Raw genomic sequence first — 15329 nt, 5'->3', positions numbered from 1 at the left:
TGCTGTTTGATGACAGCTTCACTGCAACAGCCATAAAGTGTTTGGTGTTTTGAAACTTTCGGTCAGCCTTTGCTCTACACTGTACTTGTACTGGCTGGACCAACCTGAATTATACAGTTTTTGTGTGTGTGTGTGTGTGTGTGTGTGTGTGTGTGTGTGTGTTATTTGAGCACAAGAAACAGTCTATAGATACCTTTCATTTCAGTGGTACTAAAAGATTTGACAGATTAGCATTACATTTAGCATAGCATTTTGAAAATGAAATGTTTGATGAGTACATGCACGATCTATGTCGCATTTGGCTTTTGGCATGCTTAGTTGGGGACTTTTAATATCCAACAATATAATTGAACTATCTGCATTAATTCCATTATACAGTAGGAGAACTGAACTGAGCTGGACAATGGCATCACGGTTTTCTCCAGAACGAATATATATATATATTTTTTTTTTCTTCTAAATCTGCTGTACAGCAGAAACAAACTTTGTTGCATTATTTTCCTGTTATCAATGTAAAGCTGATTTGAAACAATCTATATTGTAAAAAACACTATATAAATAAAGGTGACGACTATACAAAATAAAGTTTTAAAAATGTAATATAGTTTTTTTTCCATTTTCAGAACTCTTTTTCATGCTGATGAACGAAAACTGACAGACAATCAAAATCCACCCCTTATAAGAAACTTTGGTGTGGGCGCTAATATAGTTATCATTATAGTTATCATTCTTGGTGTGAACAGGCCTTAATGCTCTAATGCGTTTGAAAATAGCGCACCACCTACAGTACAATAAACCCACTGTAAATCAAAAAGTGCCCTATATCAGATGCAAACACGAGATAAACACATTTGCTGAAGCAATGTCGTTTTAGCTTCTTTCTAGCTTGTCTTTGAGATTGTTTATCATGGCTAAGGTTTTTACGTAGCTTGTGCCTGCAAATGCAATGCTGTGGTGAGCTACTGAGCAAGTTTACTATGTTAGAAAAGGATGCATATAAGACTGATTGTGATGCTAACATCAAGGTATTAGTTTACAAATCAGGTATCTATCGTAAAAGTGTTTTGAGGTCATAGCATATTGTGCAAGGAACCACAGGAAATACTCTAAATAAACTTATCTGCCCCTGTAATAATTTATGTAATAGAAAAAGGAAAAAAACTGCCACAAGTGTTTTTAGAGAATTTTATGTAACGATACACTGAAACCCGAATAAGTTGGCAAAACGAAAAAAAAAAATATATTTTTTACTTATACATTTTAATTGTTCTTAACTTGACATGTTTGAGTACACTAATTCATACATTTAACTTATAACCTTCATGCAATCTCAATGTGAATACTTTTATATAAACTGAGCTAGCTTTTACAAGCAAATTTTCTGACATACTAATTTGTCAACATGTTAACAAAATGTTATACAGGAGTATTTGCTGTATGAGTACAGCAATATAAAGGTTTTATGCACTTGCTTTCAAATCAAGCCGCATGCACCACTTGTCAACATGATGGCAACTATCCTAAAACCAACATTAACAGAAAATCTTCTAAATTAGCATAACACAACATTAATCACTACTAAATCTCCCACTTAATATTAATCTAGCACAAAAATAAACAAACACACTTAATTTTAGCATTTACTCTCCCTTTCGGGTGCCATCCGCAAATCATTGCTGGGAAATAGACAACCTAGCTGTTTCAGTTAAACTTAAGTTTGTCAAAATTAAAAGAAATAATTTCATAAAACTCAAAACAATGAAACAGGTCAGTTTACTTAAAATACATCAGTTCTGTGAACTTGAAAGAAACAGAAAGTTCAAAATACTCATAAAAGTTCATTTGACTGAACTAATTAGTTTAATTTAAGTTTGTCCTACTCAAACCAATTAATTATTTTGAGCGTTAGGGTTTAAAGATACATTTTTGCAGTTTTGTAGAGGCATGTAAGTTTGCTTTAAGCTCTATTGACACATGTGGCCTGCTGTAAATTACCATAGATAATAATGAAATGAGTAGTTGAGCTGAAATCCCTTAGTAAAAACAAAGCAAAAGCCTCTGCCGTACGACACTTAGAATCTACAAATATGAAAAGTGTACAGAAAAATGTACAACCATCACCCTTTCTGTTTATTCATGCACCACAGCTCTGTTCACTTTTCAGCCACATTCGGTCTCACAGTACAGAAACAAAGTTAATTGCACTAAAGACATAACAAGCCTTATTACACATTCTGACTGCGGTATTAAAGCTCTCTTTATCCTTCAATCACAGTCACATGCAGGTATTTCAAACAGCAACGTTTATTAAATGACGAGTCGCCGGATGGGACCCATCAGCTTCAATTTATGCAGCTGAGGCTCTAAGCAAATCTATCAGCAGTGATTGGTGAGAGAAAACAATCAGAGGGCGGCCAGAAGCCAAAAGTTCAAACTCTCATGAACTGAACTGCTTTGCAGGATCATTTTTTCCCTGTCCGTCTGCCCCCTTCCTCTCGCATAGAGGAAATGAGTGTCATCTCTCAGAGATTTACTTCTCAAGCATTTAATATGGCTTCTCTTCTCTTCTCTTCTCTTCTCTTCTCTTCTCTTCTCTTCTCTTCTCTTCTCTTCTTCTCTCATTTCATCTCTTTTCATCAAAACAAATTCTTAATTTGTGGACACGATATCTATATGCATGCAGGGCTTCGTAAAACTTGGATAAAAGTCATATCCAAAGGCCTAAGATTTTTCGAATAAATCCCTCTTTCTGCAAAACCTTAAACAAGTTCAGGCAGTTAGACACCATTTGTAAATCTCATGCACTCTTTTTGCAAAACTCTAAACACATTCTCACTCGCTAAAACAAATTTTTCGCTGTGATGCACTGATGTTGCAAAACGGTAAACACAAGAGGCAAAAGTTAAACAAAACTACAACACAGTTTCTAATGATGTGATGAAACAACTGTACAGTTCAGAGTGCCAAAACTGACTCAAAATGTTTTACTGAATATTGATACCAACAATGGAGATACCAAATATAAGAGGTGTATAAAGAGGAAGAGGATGAGAAAGAGCAAGGTGTGGAGAGTGTTGTCAAGGCTGGATCTGGCTTTAGGGTTTTTCCCTTTGCCTGCAGAGATGACATTGTCTGTGATGTGGACAAAGTCCTCCGGCCAGACCAACATGAAGACATGACGCTGAAGCAGAATAAATCTCTCACTGACCTTGATTTTGCAGTTGCTCAACTCTTATGAATGTACTTTACTGTACATGCTTTTCATTTAGAGTTTTTTTTACTGTATCCTTTTAGGCTTTTGCAGTTGGTCACTGTATTTTCACAGTATGGCAATTGTTTGATATTGCCAGAAGAGTCAGAGGTTCCCTGAATGTGGATAGAAAATTTGGTTTTGTGTTTAAGGTTTTGAGAAAGTGAGTGATGGTTTCTAGAAATGTGTTTTAGCAATTCAGAAAACTCTAATGTGGCGCTTTAGCGTCTTTATCGGGAGAAACCAACGCGCATGGAGGGGAAAGGGCTTACAGAAAATGATATTAGAGGACGTTGCGCTGAAAGATCATGCCGTAAACGACCCTGAACGCTTGTAATGTGTACCACTCCGTTGTTTTGGGCCTGTTTACAGGTGTAAATGCCCTCAGATACGCATTCGCGATGGATTTAAATGCGATCGATCCAACCACATCAGGAGGAGGTCTGGGCCGCATTCCAGACAAAACTAGACAAGTCTAAATGCATGTGGTTGTTGAAACTTCATATGTAAATTTGACTCCCCAACAATGCTAAAAAATAAAGTTGTGCGAGCGTGTTATAGGCTATATGATATGTTATAGCCCACTCTGATCTCATGCAATGCGTCTCTATAGCACGCATTGTATTTATCGTGTAATATATACGCAGAAATCAGTTTTTACGTGCATATGATATGCAGTTTTCGCGTGCAAACTACTGCAGATAAAACTGAAAGCAAGGCCCAACATGGACGGAATTGAGTCATAAAAAACAGAATTTACTGTATAACACGGAATTTAACGGATTGGTTGATTCATGTGCTTGGAACACGTAATTAATTACGATGTTTTCGACTCCACTTGAAGAGCACATAAACACAGCAGTAAAGTGACTCTCCTTCACCAGGAATGAGGAAGCTGCTTTACAGACACTCCTGTTTTACACACGTCACTCAAACACAGAAGCAGGAAACTATTTCAACTCCTCAGTTCAGGGAAACTGAAACTGAATTATTGTTGAGCTGTTGTGTGTTTGTGTCTCTCTGTATTCATGCAGTAAAATGGCAGAAGCCAGAATTTCTCAGGATGAGTTCACCTGTTCAGTGTGTCTGGATCTCCTGAAGGATCCAGTGACCATCCACTGTGGACACAGTTACTGTAAGGTCTGTATTGCAGGCTGTTGGGATCAGGAGGATGTGAAGAGAGTCTACAAATGCCCTCAGTGCAGACAGACCTTCAGTCCAAGACCTGCTTTAGCTAAAAACACCATTCTGGCTGAAATGGTGGAGAAACTGAAGAAGACTAAACTTCCTGCTGGCTGTTACGCTGGAGCTGGAGACGTGGAGTGTGACGTCTGTACTGGAAGAAAATGCAAAGCCGTCAAGTCCTGCCTGGTGTGTCAGGAATCCTACTGTCAAACTCATTTTGACCGACATGAGGAATTTCACTTTCGTAAGCCACACAATGTAATTGATGCCACTGGACGACTGCAGGACATGATCTGCCGTGAACATGATAAAGAGCTAGAAATGTATTGTATTACTGATCAACAATGCATTTGTGTGTGGTGTAAGGAGCGTGAACATAAAAACCACAACACCGTATCAACTGCAGCACAGAGGACAGAGAAACAGGTATAAACTCAGAGGATTGATCACGCAGAAATTAAACCGCTGTCTTCATTTACTCACTCATTTTCTCATGTTGTTCCAAATCGGTTTTACTTACTTTCTTTTGTGGAATGTAAAATATGGTATTTTGAAGAATGTCTCGTATATTGTAGTCTATACATTGAAAGTCAATGAGGTACAAAAGTTTTTAGCTCCAAATAGAAGAAAAAAGCATAAATGTAATCTAAAGAACTAGTGGTTAAAAAAAGAAGTATACGCTTAAGTGTATTGGCATGCACTTTTAGTGTACTTCAAATTCAAAGTATATTTTTAAAAAACCTGTACTTGCAGATAGTATAATATTAAGTGCATTTAAATATATAAGTGCATTTAAAGAGAGTAAACTTTCATAACTGTTTCATAAGAACACTTTATAAAGTAAACTTTTTATAATGTAAAGTTTTACTTAAGTTTTACTTTAAAGTATATTTTAATAATATTTAATATACAAAAATTCCCGCTTACTATCAATACTTGCAAATGAGTATCAAAATTTGATTAGCAATGTTTCAGTCTCACAACCTTCATCTGGCATATTCATTTAACATAATTAATATTTTAATTTAACTCAATAGAGTTATGAAATTACATACTTAAATCCTACTTCAAAAAGTCACTCTTAAGTTCAGCTAATTGCTTTACATTTAAATTTAATCTATAACACATTTTAATTTAATAGCAATTAACATGCAATTATATGTCTGAAAACATACGTTCAGTTAACAATTATATTATTTTAAATTATATTATTTCCATTATAAGTACACTTTTTAAAAGTATGCTTGTTTTAAAACAGCCAAATTTTTATCCACCTATCAATTAAAATCATTGATCAATTCATGTATGTGGAGCCCAGATCAAATATAATGATATAAAAAACATCAAACTTCACTGGTCTTTGTGTCATGACATCATGATGTTTAGTCATGTGACTGTGACGTGCATGAACCAATGAGGTTTGATGTTATTGACGTGTCACCATCTTTTATTTGTCCTCTGCAAACAGCGGAGACATTCTTCAAAATATATTCTGTTGTGTCTCACAATAGACAGAAAGTCATACAGGTTTGGAGTGACATGAGGGCGAGTAAATTTTGATACTAATGAAATAAACTGGGCACTGGAGAAATACTACAGACCTTCATTTGAGGAAACCATGAATCAGTGGTTTGAACCAGACAGTAAAAATGTACCATGCAAGACTATTATATTACCCACTTGACTAATTCTGGATTCATGTAGCTTTAATGTTTGTTTGCTAATAGTTTTATGTGTAATTTCCTGTTGGTTTGTCCACCAGAAACAGCTGAAGGAGACGCAGATGAAGATCCGTCAGAGAATCCAGCAGAGACAGAAAGATCTTCAGCAGCTGAGAGAGGCTGTGGAGTCTCATAAGGTGAGTCTGGGGAAGAAGAGAAGTTTGAGACGTCTCAGTTTGGACTCGTCTCGTCTCAGTCCTGCTGAAGCCACTGTGTGATTATGATTTGTGTCCTAACAGCGTTCAGCACAGACAGCAGTGGAGGACAGTGAGAGGATCTTCACTGAGCTCATCCGCTCCATTGAGAGTTGGCGCTCTGAGGTCACACAGCGGATCATAGATCAGGAAAAGACTGCAGTGAGTCGAGCTGAAGAACGACTGGAGAGACTGGAGCAGGAGATCAATGATCTGAGGAAGAGAGACGCTGAGCTGGAGCAGCTTTCACACGCACACAATCACGTCCATTTCCTGCAGGTAACACAGATATGGAAGACCTAGTGGACTTGAGCAAGATCATGCTATGACAGAGAAGCATTTCATGAGAGCAGAATGAGCCGTTGACTGAGATGTTGTCAGGAATTCAGTCAGATTCAGTCAAGTGTTGTGTTGTCATTTAATCATCAGTCAGACTCTCAGCTGATCATCTTCCATTTAAAGAGATGCTACTTACAAAGCCCTGGGAAATTTACAATTAAATAATAAAGGGATAGTTCACCCAAAAATAAAAATTAGCCCATGATTTACTCACCTCTTACACAAACGCATCGTTTCGCTTCAGAAGGTCTTTATCAGGCCTTCAGAAGCCGTGTGGAACACTTTTATGATGGATAGATGCACTTTTATGAACTTCAACAGAAACATCGATTCACTGCCATTATAAGGCTTGGAAGAGCCAGGACATTTTTTAATATAACTCCGATTGTATTTGTCTGAAAGAAGAATGGCATATATGACTTGAGGGTAAGGAAATCATGGGCTAATTTTAATTTTTTGGGTGAACTATCTCATTTCACCTTCTGGTTTCTTCTGTCCTAATGAAATCAGTGAACTTGATGGTATCAATATCCACCTATCCAACTAGATTTTCATCATCTTTTTAATGGAATCTTTTATTTCTACTACTTTTCAGCAATTGTCTTCAAATTGGGTCAGGTGATCTTCAAAGCCAATGAGATAACTGTTTACCTCTAACACATTGATGCATTTGTCCATGAAGACTCCAAACAGAAAGTGAGGCTGTATATTAACAATGCTTATAAAAACCAAACAAAATCTGAACTTGGGATCCTTAAGAGTCCTTGTGAAGTTTCAGTGGACCAGTCAAAAGTTACATATGATGGTCAATCTACTCGTAGCCTTCGAACTGCTTTTCCTCAAATCTTCACAACATGCAAATGTTTTAACATCCAGGTAGACAGAAAGACGAAGAAGATACATGCAAAAGACATTACTAACAAAGGATTAACCATAACCAAGCTCAAAACATTAACGAGTTCCAAAGTTAATTAAACAGTGTCTATGTGAGAACAGTTTTTTAAACACACTTTAACTTTTAAAAAGTGCACTTTGTAATAATGTCAAAATAAAAGTTTAAATCAATTTTTTGTCATGCTTTAAAGGAGTGCACTTATTTTGATGTGTTGACTAACATACTAAAGCACATGCAAAGTACTTGATTATAATTAAAACTAGTGTATTCAATATTATATTTGAAATTAAACAAATAAGTTTCAATAGAAATGACATTAAAGTATATTTTAGTTTATCATAAATGCTGGTCATTCAGCAGTAACTTTAACCATATTTCAATGAAAGCATTACATTCAATTTACATTTACATTACATCATCTCTTATATATATATATATATATATATATATATATATATATATATATATATATATATATATATATATATATATATAATAATTATTATTATTATATTATTATTGTTATTAAGTGTCAAATACTATAGATTGTAGCATTAAATATTGGATATAAGAAGAATGTGGCTGATTGTGTGAAAGTGCTGGATTGAGGTGAGTTAAAGTGAAGTCGTAAACAAGAACTGCACAGATCTGATAGTAGTGCAGGTTATTAGCTTAAGAGTTTTAATTTCTGTTTTTTGTAGAGTTTCCCGTCTCTCTCAGCACCTCCTGAATCTACAGATGAACCTGATGTTCCCTTCAGTTCTCTCTCCTCTTTTGATGGCATGAGAGAATCTGTCCGTCACCTGATAGACAAACTGGAGGATTTCTGCAAAGAGGAGATCAAGAAGATCTCAGACGGAGGTAAAGTCCTGCACCTCGTTTATACAGATGTAGGTAGAAAGATCCTATATCTGAATGTACAACAGTCTCCGAAATATTCCTACAATTTATAAAACATAAATGCATCTAAGTTTCTAAATCACAGTTCATTTTAAATTCAAGTGCAATGTGAACAAGTGCATCAAACCCACCTACAGAACGGCCACAAATATCCCTTGATGATTCAGAAATACAGAACTTGTCATCGTGGAACAATTGTTTATATACACATGACGTAGGATGAAATCCAAGGATTTTGAAATTAATCTGATATGTGTGTTTTATAAATCAGGGCCCTGGAGATTCATCTGCTCTCAGAAATGAGTGTATCATACAACATCATATTAGAAATGTCTCAGAAATGAATGTATTTTTTTTTTCAGTTTTCCTCACACTGTGCTTGTCTGTTTATTTCCTCAGTCACTTTCACCAACATGAATCCCAAGACCAGGAACGACTTCCTACAACGTGAGTCACTAAGAAAACATGGAGAAATAAATCATGATATCAGAGTTTTATAATTGAACATTGATTCATGAAGAGTTCAGATACAATAAAATATCAGACAGATTCATAATTCCGGTTTCTGGTGTGTTTTCTCTCCATCAGATTCCCATCAGCTCACTTTGGATCTGAACACAGTGAATAAACTCATCCATCTGTCTGAGAGGAACAGAGTGATTTCTGACACTGGCACAGAGCAGCCGTATCCTGATCATCCAGACAGATTCGATAGTTTTTCTCAGGTGTTGTGTAGAGAGAGTGTGTGTGGACGCTGTTACTGGGAGATTGAGTGGACTGGGAGTCGTGTGTACATATCATTGGCATATAAGAGCATCAGCAGGAAGGGACTGGGAAATGAGCGTTGGTTTGGAGGGAATGATCAGTCCTGGTGTTTGGACTGCTCTTCCTTCAGCTACTCATTCAGACACAATAACATACGCACTGATATCCGCGCAGTGTCCGTCAGCAGGAGAATAGGAGTGTATGTGGATCACAGTGCAGGAACTCTGTCCTTCTACAGCGTCTCTGACACAATGAGCCTCATCCACGCAGTCCAGACCACATTCACTCAGCCGCTCTATCCTGGGTTTGCTGTTGATTCTGGATCATCAGTGAAACTGTGTTGATGTTTAAGAATAGATTGTAGAGAGATTTTACCCATAATATTTTGAGCGGCATGATAAATCAGTTACAGTGAGAAACAGAGACTCTTATTTTAATTCAGTTCACGCAAAGTGTGAAGTGTCAGTGCCAAAACTGACTCAAAATGTTGCACTGAATGTTGATCCAACAATGGCTGGAAACAATATAAGAGAGAGAGGAGGAAGAGTATGTGTATAAAAGGAGGTGAACAAGGAGGAAGAGGATGGGGGACGAGAAAGAGCAAGGTGTTGGAGAGTGTTGTCAAGGCTGGATCTGGCTTTAGGTTTTTTCCCTTTGCCTGCAGAGATGACATTGTCTGTGATGTGGACAAAGTCCTCCGGCCGGACCAACATGAAGACATGACGCTGAAGCAGAATAAATCTCTCACTGACCTTGATTTTGCAGTTGCTCAACTCTTATGAATGTACTTTACTGTAACGTGCTTTTCATTTAGAGTTTTTAACTGTAACCTTTTAGGCTTTTGCAGTTGGTCAATGTATTTTCACTGTATGCAAGTGCTGAATATAGAGCCATTCAATACAATATTCAGAACAATACTATACTTGCAGTACAGTTTACAATTTATCGTACTACTGTAAGTTGTCATTACTGTACTTTTTTACGTTTGCATTATTCTTTTTTCTGTAACTGCATGCTTTGGATTCTCTGTTCTCTGTACTTTCTTAATACAAAAAGTAAATTAGTTTGTGGACATTGTTTTATCTAGACTTTGGCGTAAACTGGGTTGTGTGTGTGTGTGTGTGTGTGTGTGTGTGTGTGTGTGTGTGTGTGTGTATGTGTGTGTGTATGTGTGTGTGTGTGTGTGTGTGTGTGTGTGTGTGTGTGTGTGTGTGTGGGCGTCGATTTCGGTGGGGACGCGTACCCACCAGATTTCGTCATGAGTCATTTTGTACCCACCACCTTTTTAGGGTTGCTAGTAGGGCTGTAACGATAACATTACACCAACCCCACGATTCGGTTCGTATCACGATTTTCTGTTGAATTTTTCCCCCAAAATATCTCCATGTTTTCGGTGCTGATGCGTGACCCGTTCATGTAACATGTAAGGGTGGCGCTGCCAATAAAGCACCTAAAAGCTGTCACAAAGAACTGGCAAAAGTAATGATTATGAATATGTCAAATATAGCAATCAGACATTTTAATTGTTTATTAATAAACAAGTGTTTTCTGTGTCAGCTGCAAAGATGAAGTTGACGATGCTGACTCGCGATCTTCGCAGTAGTGAACGCGGCAGAGAGAAATGCACATTTCATACAGATTACATAGTTTTCATTTGTTTTGAATTGTTCTGTTTAAAAGTATGATTTCAAGCGTTCTGTAGATAATAGATATATTTCTCAGGTCTGTGAGGCAAGTAGGCTATGCTGAGTTTCGGTTAATTTATGAGACGAGGTCCAGTTAATGCGCCGGCGCCCGTGTTGTCCTGATATCTATTGTCTGCTTTACTTATTATTTATTAAATCCAGGCAATTGGTTGATGAAACATTGATTAAAATTAAGATACAATTAATACAAAACAAAATTCACATTAAAGAAAGGCTTTGTGCTTTCTGTTTGAGGTCTCTGTGAAAGTTTTTTATAAGCAGTCCGAGAACTGTCACGTCCGTAACATATCATAAATGCGAACACGAAAAATATTTTATATAAAATATGTTATGTTCTGTGGAGAGTATAGTAGCTTGGAGAGCTTACATTAGTAAGCTACAGGACATTGTCTTTCAAAACATGACCTGCGCGAAAGAGAAAAAAAAATTATGCGTTATTGTACCCAGCACTTCTGAAAATGCACTTCCGAATGCGTCTCTGTCCCCAGCACATTTCAAACCAAACTGACGCCCATGTGTGTGTGTGTGTGCGTGCGTACGTGCGTGTGTGTGCGTGTGTGTGTGTGTGTGTATGTGGGATGTGCTGTAAAATGGTTTGTGTGTCACTAATTTGTGCTCATCAGCCTGATGATGATTGTAACTGCTCTCATATCCTCCATGTGCTGTGGAATTATGAAATGCAATTGGCTGTTGATGGTCAGTGCAAGGTCTGTGATGATAGGCCTAATCAGAGGCATGTGCCTCTAGTAATCGTAACTTCATTCACACTGACCTTTGCATTTCAAATGTGCTTGTGTTTATTGTCAAGGATATTTGTGTGCACATGTGTTGATCATTTTTAAATTCCCAAATGGATCCCGCTAAACTTTGCCTTGCATTATTATAAAATGGAAAAGCCCCAATACCCTTCGGCCTTTTAAACATTTTTCTCACACTCTGTTTTAAAACAATTGCTTGCGAAAACCATTTCTAACTCTTGAGAAACAAGAAACAAAGTGAGCATTTTGACACAATTCCACTTGCACAATTCAATGAAACCCTCTCACATGCTTTCTAAACTTGCTATTACATGCTGTAATGGTGTCACACCACAAACGTCCCATGCATGACTCTTAATGTGATTTTAAATGTTGCCTACTAGTTCTGCAATTTCTGCTGAATTAATTTAAAATTAATTAATGACACATAAATTTGACATTAAGTGGAATCTATGGAATCTACAAATCCTGTCCTGAATGTAAAACCCAATCCATGTCCTGATCCATAATGTTCTAATCTATGGATGCATATTTTCTGATAAAATAACAGCCTTCATGTACTTTAATTTGTTCTTTTAGAACATTGCATACCATAATGCAATTAGCTTGACCTTTATCTTTCTTTGGCAAATGGACATAAGCATGTATTGTAATGTCAGTCATGTATTTCAACTGATCTTTATCTGATTCTTTAAGCATTAATATGGTCGTATTACCAGCAGTTAAGACATGCATGCCACTTACTAAATGCAACGATCAAAATAATGACAACTGTGTAGACTGATGTTGGTTGAAAACTTTTATTTTTATTTACATTTTGATAAACATGCTTTTTTTATGAATATTATCCTCACTATACTGTGAGCAGTATCTTGCGTTCGAGGAGTAATGTCAGTATTACTGTAAATAGATACATTTTTCTTAAGCACATAATTTTTTTTTAAAAGCCTTCATTCAGCTGCCTAATTTATAACAGAAAACATGAAAAAGTACAAATAATCGGCTAAAAGAGCATTTGTGACCAATACGCATGAATCTCTCTCTCTCTCTCTCTCTCTCTCTCTCTCTCTCTCTCTCTCTCTCTCTCTCTCTCTCTCTCTCTCTCTCTCTCTCTCTCTCTCTCTCTCTCTCTCTCTCTAAAGTGTTTTGTTATGAAATAGCTAGTTGAATATTTTTTCAATTTTAAAGTGTGCCTTGAATTACTGCTTTTTGGATAGATTTTTCTCAACCCAACACTATAAAAACAAACCTATAGAATCTACTCAATAAAACTGAGGTACAATTTTCACTGAATTTGTATGGGTAGATTTAATTACATCTGTTGAATAAAGACTACCTAAATTGAACAGCTATAATACATAAAATTTTTTCAATTATACAACTACAATAAACTTGTATGCCTTTCATATATAACTCACATAATTTCTGAACATACCAGATTATTTTTCATAAGACTACTGGTGTTCTGGTTTCAATGAAATGAATGTGATGCTTTTATAAACATAAACGGTTTTATTATTTTTCATCTACTGCTTGTCAGATTCTTGTCTACCTGAAATCTCTCTTTCTGTCTATCTAACCCCCATATGTTCACAGACACCCCAACCCAAGCCTACCAGACACTCAAATGCTTTGGCCCTCTGACCTTTGAACTCCACTTGAACCGCCCGTTTCAAAAGAAAGCAACACAGAGAAGTTCAGAATAATCATATGTTTACTTGAGCAAGTGTCTGTGGTTGCAATAAATTGGACTAATATGCCTGTATGACATGCTCACAGAGTGAAAAGTGTCTTCCCTGCTCCAGGCTTAATGTACTTCAACAATGGCATCTTATACCAATCCCTGACTGGAATGTTCTCCCTGGAGCAGCAACACATGGTGCATTAAGACAGAAGAATGACTCATTTAACTATACTCCTACTGTGTGAATTAAATTTGACCAAGAACAACCCCACTCATTGCTGCAAGTGATAGGAGAAGTGCGTGGGAATCATGGACCGAGGGTTTCTCATAGACTTTTTAAAAGCAGGGTCCTAAATCCAACATCACAAGCCAGTAAAATTTAATAGCCAGAGTGTTGTGCCAATACAATATCTGATTCATGCTAAGAGAGGACAACTCTTCAGTTTAGACATTTTTGAAACCCATTTTACATTTATGAGTATATCCTAACTCTTATGTCCCAGGGGTTGATTCTTATTAAGACCTTTTGAATTTTAGACAGAAAAAAAGAATGAACAGTCTTAGAGAATTGTATTATATCTCCATCATTTATTTTTCTAGTCTTCAAATTACCATTATGTATAGATTTTTCCCCCCCGCTATCCCCTAGTCCCAGACTCAAACATTCAGGGCCTCATTTATAAAACTTGTGTACGCACAGATTTAACCTTATAGTGTGCGTAAGCTAAAATCCACGGCAATGTTCAGATTGATGGTCTTTGATGTGAACCTTTCCTTGTGGCAGAGAGTCAGAGTACTGAAGGTATTTGGAAATCTAAGCAATTTATGCCGCTCACCATTCTCAAATAAGGGATTTGGACGTTGACTGATGCTAATATATATATATTAACGTCACATTACTGTAATTAGACAGCGTTTACAAGGCGGAGATCTGAACCCATTTAGCTGCGCACAATTTCAAGATCATTTGCGATTTATAGATTTCACAACTGGAAGAGAGGCGTACGACAATTTTTTTTTATGTGTACGTTTGTTCTCTGAATCACACGTACGCACATTTGAGAAATAATCGTAAGATCAAATGTAGTATGGTTTCTACGCAACATTTTTTCAACGTTTTAGTCTATCATAGCAATATAAAGTATGTTTAAAACTTTGATAATCTACACAAATATTATGAACAAACAAATATTTAATGTGAAAATGATGTAGCCTATATATTCATAGAACTATGTCACCAAATAATTTTGCCACAATTCTTCTTTTTTTTTTTGGTAAAGTTATTGTACTTGTTCTCATTGAAAAGTATGAGATGAGACGTAATGTGTGAAGAAAACAATGAAAACAATCATGGTGAATATCACAGAATATCTTAATTGTGTGTCATTCAAGCAAACTGTACATATGTAAATAATAATATTAATAATGCAAACATTTTTAAATACAATCAGTGAAATTAGCCTCATCAAGACAAAGAAGTTAGGCATTTTATGAAGAAGAAGAATTATAAGAAGAAGTGTTGTTTTTTTCTTAATTCGTTTGTGATCCATAAATACACACACTGTTTGACATCCTTAGTGGGCAAATTAAATAGCCTAGCTTATTTACAAATGTAGCCTAGCTTATTTTCAAATCATGCTAAAACACTACTTTCCAGGCTGGTAGAGTGAACACATTCTAGTATTAAAAAAAACTCTACTTGAGCTTTATACGATAAAAAAAAAAAAAGTTACTTCTAGGTCACCATAATTTTGCCAAGTACTGTATGAATCCTGAAAATGGATATTTAATTAATCTTGGAACGACATTCCTGTCCAAAAAGTTTGTCCTAACCCTACCCATAACTTATCCCTAAAGTCAGAGGGAAATGATAGGTAAATAACAGTGATGTAAAAGCACCTAACCCTGGTTGTAAGCCTAAACTTTAAACTG

General features: G+C 36.3%; 1 protein-coding gene across 1 annotated transcript; it reads left to right on the top strand.

Moving 5' to 3' along the window:
* Positions 1-4220: 4220 nt before the first annotated feature.
* LOC306996005 (tripartite motif-containing protein 16-like) lies at positions 4221-10320 on the top strand. Its single transcript, XM_079608089.1, has 6 exons — positions 4221-4861; positions 6198-6293; positions 6396-6629; positions 8286-8445; positions 8884-8931; positions 9073-10320. The coding sequence occupies exons 1-6, from the start codon at positions 4289-4291 to the stop codon at positions 9591-9593; spliced, it is 1632 nt and encodes a 543-aa protein (XP_079464215.1). The 5' UTR covers positions 4221-4288; the 3' UTR covers positions 9594-10320.
* Positions 10321-15329: the final 5009 nt, after the last annotated feature.

Source organism: Phoxinus phoxinus (genome assembly GCF_949152265.1).
Source record: "Phoxinus phoxinus genome assembly, chromosome: 3".
In the NCBI taxonomy this organism is placed as follows: domain Eukaryota; kingdom Metazoa; phylum Chordata; class Actinopteri; order Cypriniformes; family Leuciscidae; genus Phoxinus; species Phoxinus phoxinus.
This window is presented reverse-complemented; position numbering and strand designations above follow the sequence as displayed.

Bases quoted from the DNA above. Each gene is read 5' to 3' on its own strand.
- LOC306996005 (XM_079608089.1), top strand. From the start codon at position 4,289: ATGGCAGAAGCCAGAATTTCTCAGGATGAGTTCACCTGTTCAGTGTGT. The intron at 4,862-6,197 runs GTATAAACTCAG...TTTGTCCACCAG, and splicing joins CACAGAGGACAGAGAAACAG to AAACAGCTGAAGGAGACGCA. The intron at 8,932-9,072 runs GTGAGTCACTAA...TCTCTCCATCAG, and splicing joins CAGGAACGACTTCCTACAAC to ATTCCCATCAGCTCACTTTG.